General features: G+C 39.9%; 1 protein-coding gene across 8 annotated transcripts in view; it reads left to right on the forward strand.

The window, feature by feature from the left end:
* The first annotated feature begins 1,104 nt into the window (after positions 1–1,104).
* The window catches only part of AKAP7 (A-kinase anchoring protein 7), a 148,987-nt gene continuing 126,350 nt past the window's right edge, over positions 1,105–23,741 (forward strand). For all 8 annotated transcript variants that reach the window (XR_010158196.1, XR_010158197.1, XR_010158198.1 and 5 more), the window contains exons 1-2: positions 1,105–2,714; positions 11,585–11,716. Coding sequence is in view for 4 of the 8 variants with exons in the window: in XM_518739.8 (XP_518739.4) it covers positions 2,441–2,714; positions 11,585–11,716 (406 nt within the window). In the remaining 4 variants the exon portion in view is untranslated. The remainder of the gene's footprint in view (positions 2,715–11,584; positions 11,717–23,741) is intronic.

Here is a 23,741-nt window from a genome sequence, read left to right on the forward strand (position 1 = left end):
TTTTCCAATTATTTTAAGTCTTCTATATTTATTATTGAAAATTCTTCTGTGCAAAGCAGCTTTCCCATACTACTACTTCTAAAAAGTCATGGTAAATCTTTCTTTCCCTTTAATTTTTAGAGTAAGGAGACTAAGGAATTGCGTACTTGTCACCTTTAATGGTGGCCTACTAGTTTTTCTTCCTCATTTTTTGAGTATTATTATGGGTATATAGATTTTGTATTCAGTATGTTACAATAATTACAGGTGTTATCCTTTTATGATGTCAGATTATCTCCCATTTGCTCAAAGAAAGCTGTTTCTCGCTAGTCCTTGTGTTTTTTGATAGTCCCCATTTGTCTTTGCTTTTTGGCACAAGAAGATGTCCAAGGTTCACCTTGTACTTCCCTTTCTCCCTGTCATTTCTAAGAGAAGCTCTGTGAAAAATTCCTTTTTCAGACTTGGGTAATTAAAATGTTCCTCCACATGGTAGGTGTTGATAAGAGTCTATATTCATAATACTGGTGGTGAAAAATATGTGGCATTTGGGCTGTTACCTCTGCTTAGGTAAGAGAATGAAACTTCCATATATCTCTTGGTACACACCACAGGGGAAGAAAAATCTTTCTCCTGCCCATTTAGTTCACTAGGTTGGACTGTGTAAATTAAATTGACAAAAGACAGATTAAGACGAGAAAAGGATTATTACACATGCACATAGATGCTTCACAGGAAAGAACTAAAAGCCCGAAGAGGCAGTTAGAACTGGGGGCTTCTATACCATTTTAACGATGATAAAGTGTGGAGAGGCTAGACAAAGGAAAAGGGGGCTTAGCCTTTCTGCAGTATGGGAAGGTTACTAGAAAATGTATGGGTTTGTTATGCAGGTAAGACTCATTCTCCTCTTTCTGGTATGGGTGAGTGGTAAAGCTTTGTTGTTTGTTTGTTTGTTTGTTTGAGACAGGATCTGGCTCTGTTGTCCACACTGGAGTGCAATGGCATCATCTCAGCTCACTGCAACCTCCACCTCTTGGGCTCCAGCGATCCTCCCACCTCAGCCTCTGGAGTAGCTGGGATTACAGGCATGGGTCACCACGTCTGGTTAATTTTTGTATTTTTGGTAGAGACAGGGTTTTGCTATGTTGCCCAGGCTGGTTTCAAACTCCTGGACTCAAGTGATCCACTCGCCTTGACCTCCTGAAGTGTTGGGGTTACAAGCGTGAGCCACTGGGCCCGGCCTGGTAAAGCTTTAAAAATAAAAATTTAAGTCACCTTTACGAAGGGAAATTTATGTCCTGCTTTTAGGCAGAAAGGGGGAGGTCAAAGTTGTTCCTGAGTCTTTAGTTTCTGAACTGTTTTAAGCTCAAGAATAATCCTTATGCTGAAGTGGCATATTTGGGGTGGCATATTCTCATCCTCTTCACTATGAATGTGGACCACATTTTTGCAGCTTTTATTTCTGCAGTTACTTATGTTTCTTTCTCTGCTATTATATGATCAGCTCCATAAGTAAAAGACCTGTCTTACCTGCACATCCTCAGCACAGAGCTCAAGCATTAAATAAATATTAGGGGAACTGGTTGTACTTTCCTACCAGCCCATAAATGGGCATCAGAAACTCAACGTGTTAGAATTATTTGAAAATCAGAGTAACTAGTTTGCCGACTTCTAGTGTGCAGCCTTTACGCCAGCTGTTGTGGCTGTGTAGGGGTCTTCTTTTCTTCCATCCCTATTCTACGATGCATTCAACATAAGCGAAGTGTTATTATTCACGAAAGGCGCTAATTTGTGGACGGATGCACCTAATGTTCTTAACCCCTGGTTTCTTCGCACTAAAACCAATCCCAGTAGCATTCCGTTTCAAGTGAAAGGTTTTTATTTTTTTAAACTAAGTAAATTTCTTTTTCTCCCAATTTACTCACTGCAGTACCTTATACTACAAGAACCAGCAACTGGCTTCCTCTTAATGTCTAAATATAATATCATTGTTAAAAATTAGAGACTTTGTCACAATTTGCATTTTTTAAAAGTAAGGTAAATAAAGTATCTCATTATACAGAAGCACAAGGTCTCGTTCTTGTACATTTCGCTCTTCCCAAATATTCTGCAATCAGAACCCTGATTGCAAAACTAAGCACATGGATTCTCAAAAGACACCAGGCCAGAGAATTCTTTCATCCTAGTCCCAATCTCGCCCTTGAAAGCGTGGGACGGGAAAGGCTGCGCCACGGTTAATAAATGAGGGCTGCCAAAGGCCGTCGGAGGCCGCGGGGCTCGGCAGGCAGGCGAAGACCCAGCGTCGCATTGCAGAGTCGAGACGACCTGGGCTGCCGTGACGCCGCAGTCGCCGGCCCTAGTTTCCCCCGCCCTGCCCGAGCCCGTCCGCGCCTCTCGCCCGACTCCGGGTACCACCGGCGACTCGGGTCGGCCCCTTCCGGCTTGTTCCGGCGTCCGGCCTGGCATGCGGGTGCTGCGGCTGCTGCCGCTGCCGCTGCCGCGGGGGCTGCGGCTTGGGAAGCTCCGCGCTTCCGCAGGCCTGGCCTCCGCGGCCCGGGCCCCCGCAGCCTGTCGCTGGACCCCGCCCCGGCCCAGCGCACCGCCCTCAGGCCCCGAGCCCCGCCCTGGCCTCCGCCTCGGCCTCGCCTCCAGCCCCGGGACGCGGCCCGCCACCGCCGCTGCCGCCAGCCCAGACGCGCCGCCCGCATGCGCCGCGACCATGGAGCGCCCCGAAGCGGGTGAGACCGGGCTGTCCAGCGGGCCGGGGCGGGGGCGACAGGAGCCGCGGGGGCCTGGGCCTGCTCTGCGCTCGAACTTTGGGAGGGCCTGACCCGCGCCGGCCCTTCTCCGAGTCTCCCTCCTTCCCAAAAGGACTCAGGGTAGCACCGAGAAGCCCGGTGCAACCGGGGTGTACATCAGTGCTGCCTGTAGCGAAGCGTTTTAATGCACGCATTGTGGGTCCAACAGGAGGCGGGGGTATGAGCCCATCCCCGAGTTTCACTTTTCTTTCTCCCTTTCTCATCCTGTGACCCTTTGCACAAAGTTCATGCCAGTACACATTCCTTCCGACGGTGTTGATGTGGGTAAATGTAAACAAAACCTAGTAAAATCTCGATTTTATCTTATATCACAAATATTAAGCACCCGAACCACCATACTGTCTCATTTAGGATTTTCTGCCAGGTTTGGACATGACCGCTTTTAAAACTGGCGCCAAGTCTACACTAGCGCCCGGAATGAATTTCCAGTTTAGGTCAGCGTTTGTTGTGAACTGAACTTTGTGAGTAGAGCGAGTTAGGGGTGGACTTTCGGTAAAAGGGTCCGCAAACCAATTAGAGAGAAGGTGCTCCTCTGCAAGAGTTTCACAGGATAAACTCATAGAAGAGTATAAAAAGCATAAAAACGTTAAAGTGTGCTATATAAATAGCAGTTAATCGTGTGAATATGTTGACAATTGTTAAGTGAATGATGACAGTGAGTTTTTGCATTTAGGAAATGCATGGGAATGGAAATTGTTAAGGAGAAAAGAGCCATACTCCAGTTCCTTGTTTAAGTGCCGTGGCTTTGCAATTCAGGATCCTGTTAGCATATCTGTATATTTTCCTTACTCATAAAGTTTAAGATGTTTGTGGAGGTTACTTCCTCCTTTCATCCATTTTCGGACACTATTAACTTGTTTTGTCCATTTCTCCCTAATAATTTGGATTTTACTTTTGTTCCCTTTTTATGAGGAGGAAAGGAAAGCCTGGAGGTCAAGTAACTTGTTGATTTCTACGCAGCTGTCAACATTTACTAACGTGTAAGATGCTAATACTATTTTTAGTAGCTAAGCCAGGACTAGAATGGATGCCCTTGGCCCTTTCCAGTTGTTCTTAGGAATAAACTTATGTATGTACTTATGTATGTATGTATATATGTATATATGTATTTAGAGACAGGGTCTTCCTCTGTTGGCTCAGGTGGAAGTGCACTGGCGCGATCATGGCTCACTGCAGCCTAGATCGGCTGGGATCATGCCAACCTCCTGTTTCAGCCTCCCCAAGTAGCGGGGACTACAGGTCTGTGCCAACATGCCTGACTAATTTTTGTATTTTTTTTTTTTGTAGAGACGGGGTCTTGCCATGTCACCAAGGCTTGAACTCCTGGGCTCAAGCAGTCCTTCTCTGAGTGCTGGGATTACAGGTGTGAGCCAACTTGCTCAGCTGGGATAAATTTACTATTTACCTAGTAGAGTGATGAGAGACTTACTTCACAAAATTGAGTAGTCATTTATTATCCAGATAGGAAACCTGCATTTTGTGTGACAGTGGGAGAACTCTCCATACCCTTTTCTCTCTCTCTCTTTTTTTTTTTAGAGACAGAGTCTCGCTCTGTCGCCCAGGCTGGAGTGCAGTGGCACAATCTCGGCTCACTGCAACCTCCGCCTCCCAGCTTCAAGCGATTCCCCTGCCTCAGCCTCCCGAGTAGCTGGGACTATAGGTGTGTGTCACCACGCCTGGCTAATTTTTTGTATTTTTAGTAGAGATGGGGTTTCACCGTGTTAGTGAGGATGGTCTCTATCTCCTGACTTCGTGATCTACCTGCCTCGGCCTCCCAAAGTGCTGGGATTACAGGTGTGAGCCACCTCACCCGGCCCGCCCTGTTGGCTTGTTTTTGATGAAGGCATTTGCTTCACCTGTATTTGAATATTTGCATATATTTAAAGGTATGGTTTTATAATATACTTAAAATGTATGTATTGTTTTTCTTAGGTAATATTCAATTTTGAAACGTTTGAATAGCAGAAATGAGAAACATGAATATATTCAATATAGTTGTCAGCATTTACAAGCAGTTTATACTGTTTAGCCTTTGGCCACATAATTGTAAATCATAGAGCATATGCAATTTTATATCTCCTTTCTAAAAACTTGGCATTTGTTGTTAGCTTTTTTCTGTCATTGCATTCTTCATAGTCATTGTTCGTAGTTGTCATTGTCACGAGCTTGCTTCGTTTAACCATTTCCCTATTTTTTTCATTGTTTCTATTTCATTGTACCCAGTCACCATCCATGTTCCCCCCACCCATTCCACCACCCTCCCCAGCCTCTGGTAACCATTCTTCTATTCTCTATCTCCATGAGTTCAAATGTTTCAATTTTAGTTCCCACAAATAAGTGAGAACATAGAAAGTTTGTTTTTCTATGCCTGGCTTATTTCACTTAACGTAAGGATCTCCAGTTCCATCCATGTTGCAGATGACAGGATCTTATTCTTTTGTATGGCTGAATAGTACTCCATTGTATATATGTACCATATTTCCTTTTTCCATTGGATAACCTTAGTTATCCAACACTTAAATTGCTTCCAAATCTTGGCTATTGTACCATTTCCTTGTTATTAGGCATTTAAGTTTTGTTCCACTTTTCCTTTTTTGTTTAAAGAAAGCTGTGGTGAATCTTTGAGCATGGATGATAGATAACCAGAGAGCAATAAGAAGAACATCGGAAGAATATTTCTGTGGCTTCTGGTCTATTGCCAGATTGCTTTCTGAAAGGATTGCCTCCGTTTACATTGCTATAGTCAGTGTATAATAAGGTGGCAGTGTGTGGTGCCAGAAACGGCATAATGGTCATAGAGTGACTGGATTCCAGTTCCAGCTCCAAGACCCACTAGTTTTACCCTTGAGCAAGTACTTATTTAATCAGCTAGTTTGTAAAATGAGCATCATAATAGTACCTCTCCATAGTGTGGTTGTGTGGATTAAATGAGTTCCTCCCAGTGCTTCCAGCTGTGCCTGGCTTCAAGCATGCACTTAAATGTTAGCTGTTGTTAGTAGTAGTAACAGACATATTAATAGTTTACCAGCTTCACCTCATCTTTATGTTATTAATGCATTTGGAAGCATAACTTTTATTTGGATTTATACAAAAGAATTTTAACTATGGTTAGAACAAATTGTAGGAGACTTTTAAGTACTCAACCCAATGAACTTAAAAGAGTTTAAATGCTTCAAGAGTTGGTTATTTTAAGGCAGTTTTCCAAAAGCAAAATATTTATACCTTCTATAAGAGAAAGTGTAGTTATGACTGGTGTATTTAATTCACATCTACCAACCTTTGCCCAAACACTAGAGCTTAGAGAACTGGAGGAAGTGTTCCAAATATTTGGTTTGAGAAACATTGTTCTATAGAATGACCAGCAGTTCTTTCAAGACTTATTTGAAAGTGGCACTCCTTTTTTTTGAGTTAATAATTCCTATCTCAAAAATTGTTGAGTTAATAATTCCTATTATTCTATAGCTTAAGAGAAGATAGTTGTTTGTATTTCAAGTTCTAGACTCCTGTGGATTTTGATGTAACATTGCATTTGAGTTTAATATGCTTTATTTAGCAAGGTAAAGAATGATGTTGAACAAGTTATATTATGCTTTAATTTTTATTTTCATGTCAAATGGGATACTAGTACTTTTCCTTTATTCATCTGGTGAAAATGAGAGAATCTGTGATGTGCTGAGGCTGCCACTAAATACCAGGAATTATTTTTCATGGGCAGTGAGATAGCTGTATTGCATTGAAGCTATCTACACTAGCTACTAGTGACTTACTAACCACTCTCAAATGTGGACTTACCTTTATCACATTTATTCATTCAGTAAAAATTTATTGAGCACCTATTGTGAGCTGAACTCAGTGCTAGGCATGGAGGAATCAAAGGAGAATAAGACAAGGCTTTTAAGGAACTTCGACTATGGTGACCACACATGATGGAGTGCAGTTATAGGAAGTTGTCCCTTTCACTTTCAAAAGTGTCCTGGTTTGGTGAATTGTATGGTCACTTTACCTTAGAATCTAATGGATAAGACAGATAAACGGACACGTATAACATAAAGTATACATGCAGTGATTGGAGGAAGCACTAGGTGCCTAGAAGATTGGATTACCTAACTCAGCCCTGAGCTGGGGATCTGCAAGGTTTTCCCTGACGATAGAGGTCTGATCTAAGGTTTTACTTTGAAGTTGATTGTTCTTAACTGTTCACACAATCTCTTAGTCTGGTGTGAGGTCAAGGTATAGAAGAAGTGAAAGGGGATCTTCTGGAGCAGTGGTTTTCAATTGGAAAACCACTCTTGCGCATTGGAATTACTCTGCAGAGGTTTAAAAAAATACCAGAGGTTGGCCTAATCTCCAGAGATTCTGATTTAATTGGCTGGAGTGACACACATGCGTTCTAGTGAGTTTTTTTTTAAAGCTCTGCAGGTGATTCTAATGTGCAGTTACTATTATTACCATTGTTACTGTGTGATTCTCTCTTTGGTATAGCCAGAATGAAGTCCATAGCACTTGCTCTCTAATTGTTGGTGATTAATTGAGCTCAGGAGAAACCAAAAGTTAAGCGATTTCGCAAACTTTTCTTATTTAAAAATTGACTTAATTTAATTCATCGTTGTATTCTTTCTTTTGCCTTCAAAATGTGTTGAAGCCCAAAATTAAGTTTCCTCTCCCTCACTTATTGCTAAGAATCTGTATTTCCAAGTAGCACAAGAACTTGGAAGCTAGTAGTGAGATGACGGTGTTAAATAGGTCAATTTTATATCACTAAATTCTTAGATTGAGAATAAAATAGAGGAAAAACAATGGTTGGGTTTATTTCATTTTGTTCTGATTTTCATTCAGCCTTGTTTCTATTTAGTTGCATGTTTTATTACTAGCTTTTCAAGTGTAACATACATGGTCAGTGGTTATCCTTTATGTGTAGCTGCATGTGCCCAAAGGTACAGGATGTGTATTCATCTATGAAAACTTTTATTTAAGCCTAAGCTGCATTTGTGTTTTTAAAACACAAGCATAAAAATAGAAAAGAGGCATTTAACTTGTTCTCGCATTTTTCACATATTTGCGAGTTTATGAATACTCATAGTGAACTGACAGTTGTTGAACACCTGTGTACGAGGCATTCATAATTCCTAAAATTTGAACTGTAATATAAATAGTAACATTATTAAGAATGTACTATTAGGGTTTTTTGGCATTGAACTTAATTAATTAAAAAAGGCTTTGTTGTTTTTTGCTTTTATCCAGAATATAGTAATATAGTTTGGATATTTGTCCCTCCAAATCTCATGTTGAGATGTTATCCCCAGTGTTGGAGGTGGGGCTTGGTGGGAGGTGTTTGGGTCATGGGGTGGATCCCTCATGAATGGCTTGGTGCCCTCCCTGTGATAATGAGTTCAGAAGATATCTAGTTGATTAAGAGAGGCTGCCACCTCCACCTCTCTGTCATGGTCCTTTTCTCACCATGTAACACATTGGCTTCCCTTTGCCTTCCACTATGATTATAAGCTTCCTGAGGCCTTCACCAGAAGCAGATGCTGGTAATATGCTTTGTGTAAAGCCTGCAGAACTCTGGGCCAAATAAACTTTTCTTTAATAATTACCCAGCCTCAGGTATTCCTTTACAGCAATGCAAATGGACTGAGATAGAAAATTGGTACTAAAGAGTAGGGTGTTGCTGTAAAGATACCTGAAAAGGTGGAAGTGGCTTTGGAACTGGGTAATGGGCAGGGGTTAGAAGAGTTTGGAGGGCTCAGAAGAAGACAGGAAGATGAGGGAAGGTTTGGAACTTCTTAAAGACTGGTTAAGTGGTTGTGACCAAAATGCTGATAGAAATATGGACAGTGAAGGCCCATCTGACAAGGTTGGAGATGGATATGAGGAAGTTATTGGGAACTGCAGTTAACGTCTCTATGTTATGCCCTAGCAAAGAATTTGGCTGCCTTGTGTCCATGCCCTAGGGATCTGTGGAAGTTTGAACTTAGAAGTGATGACTTAGAGTATCTGATAGAACAAATTTCTTTCTTTCTTTTTTTTTTTTTTGCAACAGGGTCTCACTCTGTCACCCAGGGTGGAGTGCAGTGGGAAGAAATTTTTGAGCAGCAAAGCATTCAAGAAGTGGCATGGCAGCTTCTGATGACCTACAATCAGATATGGAAGCAAAGGAATGACTTAAAGTTGCTTTCCTTATAATTAAAAGGGAAGCAGAGCATAAAAATTTGGAAAATTTGCAGCTTAGGCTTGTGGTAAAGAAGCAAAAAGCATTTTCAGGAGAGGAATTGAAGTGGGCTGTGAAGGAACCACTTGCTAGAGAGATTAGCCTGACTAAAATGGAGGCAATTCCTAATAGCCAAGACAACGGGAAAAAGGCCTTGAAGGGATTTCAGAAATCTCCAGGGCAGCTTCTCCGATCACAGACCTGAGGCCTAGAATGGTTTTAGGGGACAAGCCCAGGGGCATGCTGCCATGTGCAGCCTGGGGACACTGCTCCCCACATCTCAGTTTCTCCACCTCCAGCTGTGGCTCAAAAGGCCCCAGCTACAGCTCTGGTCACTTTGGAGAGCACAAGCCACTGTAAGCCTTGGGGGCTTCCATGTGATGTTAAGCCTGCAGGTGCACAGAATAAATGCAAGAGTGAAGGAGGCATGGCAGCTTCCACCTAGATTTCAGATGATGTACCAGAAAGCCTGGGTGCTCAGGCAGAAGCCTGCTGCAGCGGTGGAACCCTCAAAGAGAAACTCTCCTAGGGCAATGCTGGGGGGAAATGTGGGATTGGAGCCCCCACCCAGAGTCTCCACCAGGGCACTGCCTAGTGGAGCTGTGGGAAGGGGGCTGCCACCTTCCAGACCCAAGAATGATACAGCCACTGGCAGCTTACACCCTGAGCTTGGAAAAGCTGCAGGCATTCAATTCCATCCTGTGAGAGCAGCCACAGGGGCTTCACCTTGCAAATCCATAGGGACAGAACTGCCTAAGGCTTTGGGAGCCCATGTCTTGCTCCAGTGTGCCCTGGATGTGGGACATGGAGTTGAAGGAGAGCTTTGGAGCTTTAAGGTTTATTGTCTCCACTGCTAGGTTTTGGACTTATGTGGAGCCTGTTGCCCCTTTCTTTTGGATTTCTCTCTTTTGGAATGGGAGTGTTTACACAATACCTGCACCACCTTTGTATCTTGGAGCTGAATAACTTCTTTTTGATTTTACAGGCTCATAGGTGGAAGAAACTTACCTTGAGTCTCAAATGAGACTTTGGACTTTTGAGTTAATGCTGGAACGAGTTGACCTTGGGGGACTATTGGGAAGAGATGATTATATTTTGCAGTGAGATTTAGGTGGCCAGGGGCAGAATGATAATAGTTTTTATGTTTGTCTCCTCCAAATCCCGTGTTGAGATGTAATCCCCAGTGTTGGAGATGGGGCTTGGTGGGAGGTGTTTGGGTCATGGGGGCAGATCTCTCATGAATGCCTTGTTGCCTTCCCTGCGGTAATGAGTTCATGTGAGATCTGGTTGCTTAAAAGAGGCTGGCATCTCTGCCTCTCTGTCTTGCTGTTTTTCTTGACGTGTGACATGTTGGCTTCCCTTTGCCTTGCACCATGATTTTAAGCTTCTTGAGGCTCTCACCAAAGCAGATGCTGGCACTGTGCTTTGTGTACAGCCTGCAGAACTGGGAGCCAAATAAACCTCTTTTGTTTGGAAATTGCCCAGCCTCAGGTATTCCTTTATAGCAATGCGAATGGACTAATACAACAGGGGTGTGTGTGTGTGAACAATAGTAGAGATTAATCAAATTGCAGTAAAAATGTGTGTTTTTTGGCTTTTACGTTAACTGTGGCCTATCATCATAGCTATGTTGTAGCCATATTCTTAATGGACTGTGTTTTACAGGTATTGTATCTGAAAATAGAGTATTACAAGAGAATGAATTAAAGGACTTCTTAAACATCTTGAGTGGTAAATTAGTCTTTAGTAAATACGTAGAGTAAAAATTATATTAGTATTCCAGGATTCTGTTCAATCTTATTAGTTCAGACAGCATTTGTATCTGTCAATAAAGGCATGGGTTATAATGGCTCTGGGGAGACCACCATCTGATAAATTTAGCAATTAACTTTATCAATTTAAACATGCACCTTCTTTCTCTTACCTCCACCCAAGGTATATGATTGTTCTACCCATAGCAAGAAAACAAAAAAAGACCAAATAGGAAATATGGCTTTAAAGTTAGTATATGACCATGGGAGAGGAGTTAGGGAAACTGTAAGATCATTTGCTTTTTAATAATTGAATTTTCAGAAAAGCATATTTAGAACCATGTATTTTTAACTAAATATCCAGTGTTAAATGTAATGATGGAGAGAAACAAAAGTCTTTATTGAAGAAAAAATTATAGGCCAGAACTTGTACAAATAAGAACACTGATATTGCTAAAAATAAGAATGAGAATGACTGACAAACCTTGCTGGTTGTTTTAAAAGGTACGTGAAAAAAACGTAGTTTTAGAATTAAAATATAGCTGTAAAAGATCTTGAGGATTATTGATTGACTCAGTTTTCATCTAATCATACATTGAATACTGTGTTTTAGAAAATGATTAAAGCTTTATAAGTGTACAAAAATATAGAGTGTGGTATAAATGTTTATATAAATAGCCTTATGATATATTTGAACACAAATAGTACATTTCTTAACAGATGTTAATTTATATTGAAATCAGTGAGCTCAGTTATTTTCATTTAGGATATGTTTAAATAATGACAAGTTAAATAATCCTTTTTTTTCTGTTTGTGATATGTTAAAGGAGGAATTAATTCCAATGAGTGTGAAAATGTATCAAGAAAAAAGAAAATGTTAGAGGAATTTGAAGCCAATACTATGGATTCTCTGATAGACATGCCATTTGCCACTGTAGATATTCAGGATGACTGTGGAAGTAAGTACTTTATTAAGTAAATGCGTATTTAGAAGCAATGAGTAGTAAATTTAGTTATATATATATATTTTTCTTTATAAGTTGTTTCACTTTTAATACTTATGTTTTTGAGTTTTAATTTTGATTTCATTTCATTTATTCTAGTTTTTTGAGACACAGTCTCGCTCTGTCATCTAGGCTGGAGTGGTGTGATCACAGTTCACTGCAGCCTTGACCTGCCAGTCTTAAGTAATCCTCCCACCTCAGCTTCCTGGTGGGAGGTAGCTGGGACCACAGGCATGTGTGGCACCATATGTGGCTACGTTTTTATTTTTTTTATAGATGTGGGGTCTTGCCATGTTGCCCAGGCTGGTCTCAAACTCCTGGGCTCAAGCCATCCTCCTGCCTTGGCCTCCAAAAGTGCTGGGATTACAGATGTGAATGATTGTGCCTGGCCAAGTCTTGTTTTTTATTTAATAGTTGTCTATATCTATTGGTATAATAATAATATAATATTATATTCATATATAATATCTGTGATAACATAATCACAGTTAATATTGACGTGTCTCACAAAATGTTGAGCCAGCTACTTCTGAAAATAATGGGCTGGATAATGCCCTTGATTATTGTGGAGCCACTGCTAATTTCAGCAGTACCCATTTATCTAACACATGTTTACTAGCTGTTTGGTATCCTCTAAGCACTTTGCTAGGCATTGGGAGGGTCCATCCGTGAACAAGATGGGCATTATCACTGCCCCAAAGGAGCTCAACAGGCTAATAGTGAGAACAGGTCAACTTTTAATTAAATGTTCATGTATTGGATCGATTCAGTCTTTGAGAGCTTCATTCACAAACTTTAAAGCAACAATGCTTACTTGATTGAAATACTGCTGGAATTACATAAATATCCAAATCTGTGTTTTGGCCAGATGCGGTGGCTCATGCCTGTGTTCTTAACACTTTGGGAGGCTGAGACGGGAGGATAACTTGAGGCCAGGAGTTTGAGACCAGCCTGGTCAACATAGGGAGACCCCCATCTCTATTTTAGTAAAATAAATAAATTAAAAAAAAATCTGTTTTATGTCATTGTAAAAACAATACTGTCCATGATATTTGGGTTTACCTTCACTGAAAATGTTAAAGATTTGACAATTGTCCAGGTTACTTGTGGGGAGGAAAATAAGGAAAAGTGTCAATATATTCAGATGTTTATTGACTACATACTCTGTGCCATTCAACTGTTTGCAGCCTTACATAAAGCCTTGCTGTGGTTTGATATGCTTTTTTCATGACTAGGGCTCTGTGGCATAACAAATCATCTGCTTTAGTCTCTTCATCTTGAGAAAAGAAAACTGACTTAGAGAAGTTAAGTAAATTAAATTCACACGGTGGGAAAGAACTAGTTGTAGAATCTGGTTTCTGATTTGTTAGTCATTTCTTTGATGAACATTTATAGCCAGGCATTGTGCTGGACATTGGGAATATTAAAACACACAACAGTCTTGAACGTCAAGAAGCTCCCAGCTTCATTGGGGAGCCAATCTGTTGACAGCTATCATCTCATAAGATGAATGCCATACAGGCTGCTCTGGAAGTGCATGACGTGAGGATGTGTGCAGGGAGGCATCTAACCTGGGTGTGGGAGGAGAGGGTGTCCATGAAGCCTTTCTAGATGTTTGGCAAGAGTAGAGGCTTGGAGGATGAGTATGAACTATTCAGTGCTCTTGAAATTATCTGACCATCAGAATTTTCTGCAGAGTGATGTAAAAGCACAGATTCTTCTTTTTCAACCTTTGCATCCTGCCAGGGAATCTTTTTGTTTAAAAATTTTTTTAAACATCTCAAGTAATTCTGATGCTCAGCCAGTCTCAGAAACCACACTACTCTTTATCACACTGTCTTCTGGAGGCAGTGAACCTGACTTGTATTTTGGGAAGATGTGATACTTAAAACGATTAAGTCTTTGGTATTTTATTAAGCAGTCTTTCCCATTCCATAATCCAAGGGGGAGAAGGAATCAGGAAGAGGTGTTTCCTATATTTTCCTTTACAACTGCCCCGTAGAGAAGAACCATGTTTGTGAGTTTCACGGCTGTTGGGGAAACCTTCACTGAAGAATTTTCATACCTGTTAATTAGAAGATACTCTTAGAAAAAAGTGAGAATAGCAAGGATTTAATGTTTTCCTCTTAATATCCTACTTGTTGAACAAATAAAATGAATATGTTTAAAAAATTCAATCACTTCTTTCTGATTTCATTACTTTCTCTAATTTGGATATAAATAAAGAAGGCTTCTCATGAATAGCCATGCCCTGTGTGCCCACCGTGGGCCTCACTCACCCGCGTTTCTCCCTGTGAGCCTTGTTCCAGTCTCTGAATCACTCCCATTGGAGTGCATAAGTTAGATTGGAACAAGGGATGAGTCTGTTCATTCTTCCAGCTGCAGGCACTTCTGATTTATACATAGCTTACATATATCTAATGTATATGAACACATAGCTTCTACTAGCGATGGAAAGCAAGATACTGCCAGAATCCCAGAGAGCAAATAGTGTTTCTGTAGTCACCATATTCTTATATCTCTACTGTTAAGGAGATTAACAGCCATTGGGACCAGAAAGAAGGAAGGGGCTGGATGTGTTTGTGGCATGTATTTCATTCCTGCTCTGAAAGCAACAGCTGTTTCCTCAGAGGATGTGCATTGGAGGGATGGCCAGTTCTTCATATGAACAGGATCTTTTCTCTCTAGGATATGATATATTTTTTACCAAAGAAGTGATGTTATCTATGTATACTAGGGGCTCAGGCCAGTCCACAAAAGTCTACTTTTAACTAATATATACGCTTTTTGATAATTCAGGCTTTATGAGTTAAAAGTCTTTGTGGGTTAGTCTAGACTGCAAACCACCATGTATTATATTACTTTTGTGGGAAGATGGATTTAAAATTCCAGGCTCCAACTTATACATGGGCAGCGTGGTGCAAAGGGAAAAACAGAAAACTTGTGTTTTACGTTTTGGTTACTTCATTATCTACTTGGACCTTTGACACTTAAAGTGTGGATAAAAATTCCCCCCTGTTTATCTCACAGTGTTGCTTTCTGGCTAAAAAGAGATAATGTATGCAAGAAAGAAGCTAAAAATGTAAAATAATGAATAAATGTTATTTATAAAACCTTTGAAACGTACCCCTTAGTTATTTGGGGACAACTTACTCTCTCATTTTTATAATAGCATTTACTAAAACACTAAGGAACAAATAGTACAATTCTTTGCAAACCAGAAACTACTAACTAGTTTTTCTGAAGTGAGATTTTTATAGGAATGTACAAAAACTGGGAGTTTTATTGCCAACCCTTAAACCGTAAGAAAGGTATAATAATAGTGTTTGTGCCTGAAACACAATATAATTAGTTTGTGGCTTGAATGGACTAAATTTGGCTTTCTTGTACGTTTAGTAATCAGTCTACTCATTTGCTCCATGGTAGATGGCAACCTCAAAATTCTCAGGTTGTTTGTTGCCTATGATTCCTTCAGTTTTCTTTGGTGTGTGGAAATTGTGAGTTAACTGCCAAGAAATTCTTGCTAATAGACACCCTGGCAGAGCAATGAGGAAAGTAGTGCTAACAAAAACATCATGGGAAGGGGAATCCTTGGCAGTAGGAAAACTCCCCTTGAAACGGTTAGTGTCTCTCGATTGTCAGCTGCGTTGCCTTCAGTGCGAATGTGGTATCTTGATTAGGCAGCATGTGGTCTGGTTGGGTGAGATGGGTCTTTACATGTTTTGGTTAGTTTTGAAGAAGAGACTTTTATTAGGGTTATAGTTTAGAATATTATAACTAAAAATTAGAAGATAACATGCATTAGAACTAAATATGAGAATATAAAAGTATATTAGAAGTAAAATATCCAAATGTGTGTACAATGGAAATCTTTTAGAAATGATGGGGAGGCTGGGTGCCATGGCTCACACCTGTAATCCCAGCACTTCGGGAGGCCGAGTTGGGCGGATCTTTTGAGGTCAGGAGTTTGAAACCAGCCTGGCCAACATGGTGAAATCCCGTCTCTACTAAAAATACAAAAATTAGCGGGGCATGGTGGCACGTACCTGTAAGCCCAGCTACTAGGGAGGCCAAGGCCGGAGAATTGCTTGAATCTGGTAGGCAGAGGTTGCAGTGAGCCGAGATTGCGCCACTGCACTCCAGCCTGGGCAACACAGCCAGACTGTGTCTCAAGAAACAAAACAAAAAAGAAATGATGAGGAGACAGTACAACCTGTGCCACACCTTTGGCTCCATAGGGTGGACACGTTTTAGGAGAAAATCCAGCTTAGTGCCTGGTTGACTTGGATGGGGTCTTTGCTGTTTACAAGGGAAATGTTGTGGGTCAGTTGATTATAAACCCAGTAAACCATCCAGGAAAGCATTTGGGTTGCTACTGTTCTGCATTCGAAAGTAGAATGGAGAGTCATTCTGCTGTTGGGAATAGCTTAGTATGCTTCCCACAGTGTGACTTTGTGGAGAGTTTTAGTTTAATTGATTCTAGTCTCTTAAAGGAATCACAGTTCTTAACCATCAAGCCACATTTATCGAATTTATTTAGGGATGGGATCTCACTATGTTGCCTAGGCTAGTCTCAAACTCCTGGACTCCAGTGATCCGCCCACCTCAGTCTCTTGAGTAGCTGGGAAAACAGGTATGCACCACTATGCCTGGTCTTAAGCCACATTTAAATAAAATCTTTTGATTTTCTTTTTTTTGTGTCATGTCTTCCCTAAATGTGGAATTCAGTTCTCCTTATAGTAAAATGCTTATAATTCTTATTTTACCTCACACAGAATTCTACTCTGTAATAACTGAAGATTTTAGAGATATGGGAAATCGTAATTTTGCTACTTATTAATCCTAACAAGTTGTTACATTTAAAAAATTCTTAGATTTTAAACATCTTAAAATATAAATTGAAACTTACCTTCACCTAAAACTTTTTTATACAAAAATGCTATATCAAATAAAGATCGAATCTTTGTACTTGATATAGTAGGTGGTTACCCTGAGTCAGTTAAGAAAATAAAAGATAAATTGTTTTCTGCATCCTCTATAATTAATTGGGGAAGCATATACTGCATATTCCAAATGTTATTATGAGAGAGGTTAAGGCAAATATCTGCCCCAAATAACATAAATGATTGATATCTTTTCTTTTGTTAAAAAAATAAGAAAATGAATAAAAATTGGAACAAGCCCAATCACTAAATTAATTCAACTCATATTTATTGAGTGTGTTATGTACCAGGTACTGTTATTGGTGCTGAGCTGAGGACAGTTAGTTCAGCTAGTGTGTACTTTTTCCAGGCTCAAGTTCATTCATTATCGATGACATTGACATTGGCATAATAATGGTAGCTGTCTCACAGGATTGTTGGAAAGATTCAATTCCTCAATACATGTGAAGTCCTTAAAACGTAACTAGCCTCAGTACATTTTCATTAATTTAGTTTCACCAGGATTTTTTTTACATGTATTTGCTAAATTATTTATAAAACATTTCCCTTTAAGAGAAATATTTTATAATAATAATATTGAGCTCCTCCAGCACATTGCTAAATTGCTAAATGCTTTACATTTTCTCACATAAACCTCTTAGAAATTTTTTTTTGTTTTTTGAGATGTAGTCTGGTGCTGTCACCCAGGCTGGAGTGTAGTGGTGTGATCTCAGCCCACTGCAACCTCTGCCTCCTGGGTTCAAGCAATTCTTCTGCCTCAGCCTCCCGAGTAGCTGGGATTACAGGTGCCCACCACCACACTCAGCTAATTTTTGTATTTTTAGTAGAGACAGGGTTTCATCATGTTGGTCAGGCTGGTTTCAAACTCCTGGGCTCAAGTGATCCACCTGCCTCAGCCTCCCAAAGTGCTGGGATTACAAGCATGAGCCACTGCACCCAGCACATAATCCTCATAGAAACTTAAAGAGGGAGAAGGTAAGGTTTTTTTTTTTTTTTTTAGAAAGTTTTAGTAATTTGCCAAAGATTATTGAGATACTAAAGGGGAATAATTCTGTGAAATATATGGCCGGGTGTGGTGGCTCACGCCTGTAATCCCAGCACTTTGGGAGGCTGAGGCGGGTGGATCACCTGAGGTCAGGGGTTTGAGACCAGCCTGGCCAACATGGTGAAACCCTATCTCTACTAAAAATACAAAAAATTAGCCAGGTGTGGTGGCATGTGCCTGTAATCCCAGCTACTCGGGAGGCTGAGGCAGGAGAATCGCTTGAACCTAGGAAGTGGAGGTTGCGGTGAGTCAAGATTGTGCCATTGTACTCCAGCCTGGACAACAAGAGTGAAACTCAGTCTCAAAAAAAATATTCTATGAAATATAGAAGATAGTGTTCTAAGTCATATAGCTAAGGAATTTTAGGAATGGTTACTTTGAAGATTTTAGCTGCCTAAATAACAAGAAAAAATAAAATATCAAAACAAATCTAATTCATTCTCAGCCTTTTAGCTAAGAGTAAGTGTGAAAACAGTGAACCCACTGTAACGGATGGATGACTTAATTTTTCTCATCATTCATTTCTTTGTAGTTTTTGAGGGAATAAATAGAACTTGAGAAAAAATTAGATAATTTACATAAAATTACACGTGGTGCTTCAGTTAAAAAAACAAATACACGAATCAGAGAGTTACAGCCTTTGTCAGCAAGACCAGATTCATTACAACACATTAAAATGGCTACTGAAATCATTATGAAAATTAACAAGTGGAATAAATTAAATTTGTAAGATGGGTTTATGAGCTGTACTCCAACTGATGACTTTTTTGCTAACCAATGAAGTTACTCTAAATAATCAGTTGAGAGGTCCTGGGCGTGTGGCCAAATTTTTCTACATTTTGTTCTATGGTCATTGATTTTTGAAATTCTAATTGGTAAACTAGATGATTACATAAATATTTTGTTCCTTATATTTTCATATGAAACTAAAAATAAAGAATAATATCCAGTTGTATTTTAGAACCTACATTATAATTTCAAAGTGAGAAATAAAATGGAGTTCAGTAATGAAAAGCACATGGATTTTATACTTTGACCATATATAAATAAACTTTACAGATAAAATCAGAGATGGTATGCAAACAAGAGAGAAGAAATATTGGGGCCGGGCATGGTGGCTCACGCCTGTAATCTCAGCACTTTGGGAGGCCGAGGAGGGCGGATCACTTGAGGTCAGGAGTTGGAGACCAGCCTGGCCAACATGCGAAACCCCATGTCTACTAAAAATACAAAGATTAGCTGGGCATGGTGGTACATGCTTGTAGTCCCAGCTGTTTGGGAGGCTGAAACATGAGAATCGCTTGAACCTGGGAGGTGGAGGTTGCAGTGGGCTGAGATTGCACCACTGCACTGCAGCCTGGGCAACAAAGCAAGACTCCATCTCAAAAAAAAAAAAAAAAAAAAAGTCCGGGCGCGGTGGCTCACGCCGGTAATCCCAGCACTTTGGGAGGCCAGGGCAGGTGGATCATGAGGTCAGGAGATTGAGACCATCCTGGCTAACACGGTGAAACCCCGTCTCTACTAAAAATACAAAAAAAATTAGCTGGGCATGGTGGCGTGTGCCTGTAGTCCTAGCTACTCGGGAGGCTGAGGCAGGAGAATGGCGTGAACCCAGGAGGTGGAGCTTGCAGTGAGCCGAGATTGCGCCAGTGCACTCCAGCCTGGACGACAGAGCAAGACTCCATCTCAAAAAAAAAAAAAAAAAGAGAGAGATTGGGTTCCATGTGTATCAATTGTATGATAAATCAGCAGGGCTCACGGAATTAAGAAAAGTGTATTACAAGGGTTGGTAAAACTGTACTGTAGCAATAAATACAGGATTCCTTTTTTCCCCATCTGTCATTAGGTATTTTAAAACTACACACTGTCTGTGATGCCTAACAAAAGAAAATTTTAGATTATCCAGTTCAAAGGAAAGTTAAATAGTTATTGGTAAAATTATAGAAAACTAAATAAATTTAGACAAACCATGTCCTACTTTATTTTTGCCTGAAAGTATTCTGGGTTGGGGTTTTACACTATGTCATTCTCCTGATACCAGAATGGTTATGTTATATGTTATAACCATTACCTTGAGAGATTATGATTTTTTTTTCTGCAAAATGGATTTATAGGATGTTTGAAATGGCAAAAATAAGTTGCTACAGATGGGAAGACAGTTTAGTATTAAATAGATAAGGTAGTGTTAAATAGGTAAGGTAGAAAACAACGTAGTGTCAAGTGGTCTTTGAAATACTGTGTTAATTCTGTCCCCCTTTTTGGTATTGTTCATATTGGAGTGTGAGTAAAATACAGAAAAAATGATTATATATCTTATCTTCACAGTAAGGAATGTACTATACATGGCCACCCAATAAACAGTGTATGCAAAAAATGGAAATAAAAATTTCATAAAACAATACTTATACTAACTGTGAGCAATATACTATCTACATGACTTCTGTCTCATTCCATTCCATTCTTTAAAAAGTGCTCTTTATTGGCCAGATATGGTGGCTCACACCTGTAATCCCAGCACTTTGGGAGGCTGAGGAACGTGGATCACCTGAGGTAAGGAGTTCGAGACCATCCTGGCCGATATGGTGAAAACCTGTCTCTACTAAAAATACAAAAAATTAGCTGGGCATGGTGGGCACCTGTAATCCCAGTTACTCGGGAGGCTGAGGCAGGAGAATCACTTGAACTTGGGAGGCAGAGGTTGCAGTGAGCAGAGATCGCTCCATTGCACTCCAGCCTGGGCAACAAGAGCAAAACTCTGCCTCAGAAAAAAAAAAGTGTTCTTTATCATCTTCTAAGTTGATTTCATAACCCACTAATGGGTTGATGCTTGCAATTTGGGAAAAAAATAACCTAGACGGTAGGTTTATGAGTCTCAATCTTGAATCCATTATTTAATATCACCGCGAATTGTCGTAATTAGTACAAGTGTTAACAGTTAGTACCTTTACCACAAATCACAGAAAGCTAGAACTGGAAGAGACCCCGAGAGAGAGATTGTCTAAACGTTCCTCCCTGTCCCTGGTTTTTTTTTTTTTTTTTTTAAATGTTGCATTGTAGAAACTTTCAAGCATATATTAGAGAAAATAGGAAAAGAAGCCTCATGTATTCATTACCTCTTCTTTACTGGATTATTTTGAGGTAGATCCCAGACATATTACTTTATCTGTAAATACTTTAGTATATTTCTTTAAAAGGTAAAGAATCTTTAAGAAAAAATTCAAAATATCCTTACTATACCAAAAAATACTGGTAATTCTTAATGTCATCAAATAGCAAGACAATCTCTGATGATGTCATAATTTTAAAAAATCTGGATTATTTGAATTAGTTACCAAAATGTATGCACTATATTTAACTGACACATCTCTTGAGTCTCTTTTCATGTATACATCTCCTTTTTTCCTTTTGGGTATGTGTATGTGTGTGTTTATTGTTGAAGAAATCAGGTTGTGTAGAAGTTTTGCTATTCTGGTCATTTAAAATTTTTTTCTGTCTCTTCTAGTAAACTGGTAGTTAGATCAAGAGGCTTAATTAAGTTTCTGACATTTGTAAGAATGTTCCAAAGATAGTATTTTTTTTTTCTTTCTGAGAGACAGGGCCTCACCCTGTCATCCACACTGGAGTACAGTGGCATGATCATAGCTCACCGTAACCTCGAACTCCTGGGCTCAAGTGATTCTCCCACCTCAAGTAGCTGGGACTATAGGTGCATACCACAATGCCTGGTTAATTTCTAAATTTTTTGTAGAGATGGGGTCTTGCTGTGTTGCCCAGGCTGGTTTTAAATTCCTTGCCTTTAGTGGTCCTCCCACCTAGGTCTCACAAAGTGCTAAGATTACAGGCATGAGCCACTGTGCCTGGCCAAAGATAGTATTTTGAATTTCCTGTAGTGTGATATCAGTAGGCAAATAATGTTTGCTTGTCTTGCCTTTTTGCAACTTTAAGATTGATCAGTGGCTTCAGGTCTTATTACTCTAAAGTATCTATTATTAAAGTTCCCCATCAGCCTTCCATCTAATGGATCATCCATTGATGGTCATTGGGTTGATCTCTTACTTTGTTAAGCATTTTGAAATGGTGATATTCTAACTATCTTTTTGCATTAATTAGCTTGAAATTTCTATAAAGAACTTTACCTTAGCTAGCTATTTAATTTCCTATATGACTATTTGGTTATAAGGAAAGATGGAATAAATGCTTGACTTTTTTCTGTTATCATCAGATATTTAGAATCATGTTTCTCTTGATTCCTCCAAAGGTGACCTGTGAGTTTTTGGCTTTAATTTTTTTTAGTATCATTAAGAATGGATGGATTTAAGCATATTTGATGTATTTAACACCACTGAAGTTTATTCTATTTGGTGCCCAAATTGTCCCATCTTTGGCCAATGAGAAGACATTTAAATTGAATTTAGAGATCTTCTCATATGACCCTAGGAGTCTTTGAATTTCCAGAACTCTCATACATTGTATGCTCCAGACCTGGAATCAGCTCTTTCTCCAAGGATTAGTAAGATTTTTAAGTTCTCAGATAAACCTATTAAGTTACTTAATTAAAAGATGCTTGTTGGAAATCTAGTCTTCAGGTCATTGGCCTTTTCACTATCCAGTGCTGCCTCTATAAATTGAAACACACAGTACTAGTCATTTTCTCAACTGCTGTTGCCCCTTCTATCTTTTGTATTTTTTTCCCAGTACAGTACAGGTTGATAGCTGCCAGATTCACCATCCCAGCATCCTGTGTTGCTTGGGGTTAGCCCTGTGTGGTGATTTGGACAATGAAATATAAGGGGATGGATGCTAGGAACTTATTTAGAATTGATTTGTAATTTTACCTTAAAAAAAGGGGGTCTTGCTTTTGAAGTTTATTTTTCAACATTATATTTAATTTAAAAAACTGTTCAGGGATGGGTGTGGTAGCTCATGCCTGTAATCCCAGCATGTTAGGAAGCTAAGGTGGGAGGATTGCTTGAGCCCAGGAGTTCAAGACCAGCCTGGGCAACATAGTGAGACCCCCCACCTCTACAAAAAATGAAAAATTAATGAGCTGTGGTGGTGCATACCTGTAGTCCCAGCTACTTGGAGAGGCTGAGGTGGGAGGATCATTTGAGCCCCAGGAGTTCGAGGTTACAGTGAGCTATGATTGCATCACTGCACTCCAGCTTGGGTGACAGAGTGAGATCCTATCGCAAAACAAAACAAAAAAATAACAAAAAAAGAACTGTTCAGGGCAGCTTTTCATTTTCCATACTCATAGAAGGTGCAAGTGGTCTGGATGAGTAAAAACAATGGAGAGTTTATAAATCATCTGTTTCTTTTTGGAGTTTCCTTTTTTTTTTTTGAGACGGAGTCTTGCTCTGTCACCCAGGCTGGAGTGTGCAGTGGCGCAATCTCGGCTCCCTGCAAGCTCCGCCTCCCGGGTTCACGCCATTCTCCTGCCTCAGCTTCCCGACTAGCTGGGACTACAGGCGGCCGCCACCACGCCTGGCTAATTTTTTTGTATTTTTAGTAGAGACGGGGTTTCACCGTGTTAGCCAGGGTGGTCTTGATCTCCTGACCTCGTGATCCTCCCGCCTCAGCCTCCCAAAGTGCTGAGATTACAGGCATGAGCCACCACACCCAGCCTGGAGTTTACTAAATGTTCTTTAGCAGATACAGATTTATCTTCCTAATTATGTTTAGTTCTGAGTATTATCTAATAATTATAATAGCTAATAATAGTGTTTACTTTGTACTAGGAAGTGGTCTAAATGTTTTTATGTATTAACTGACTCAATCCTCAAAAAGATCCTATGAAGTAGCTATTATTATTATTCTAAAATTACACAGGGAAACTGAATAAAGAGAGTTTATGTGCTCATCTAAAATCACACAGTCACACAGCTAGTATATGGGAGAGCCAGGATTCTAACCCAGGTGCTCTGGTTCCAACTATATTAAAATTGGCTTTCATTTTCAGAGTACTAATTTATTAACAGTAGGTGGTGGTGGG

This window comes from Pan troglodytes, chromosome 5, assembly GCF_028858775.2.
Source record: "Pan troglodytes isolate AG18354 chromosome 5, NHGRI_mPanTro3-v2.0_pri, whole genome shotgun sequence".
Lineage (NCBI taxonomy): Eukaryota > Metazoa > Chordata > Mammalia > Primates > Hominidae > Pan > Pan troglodytes.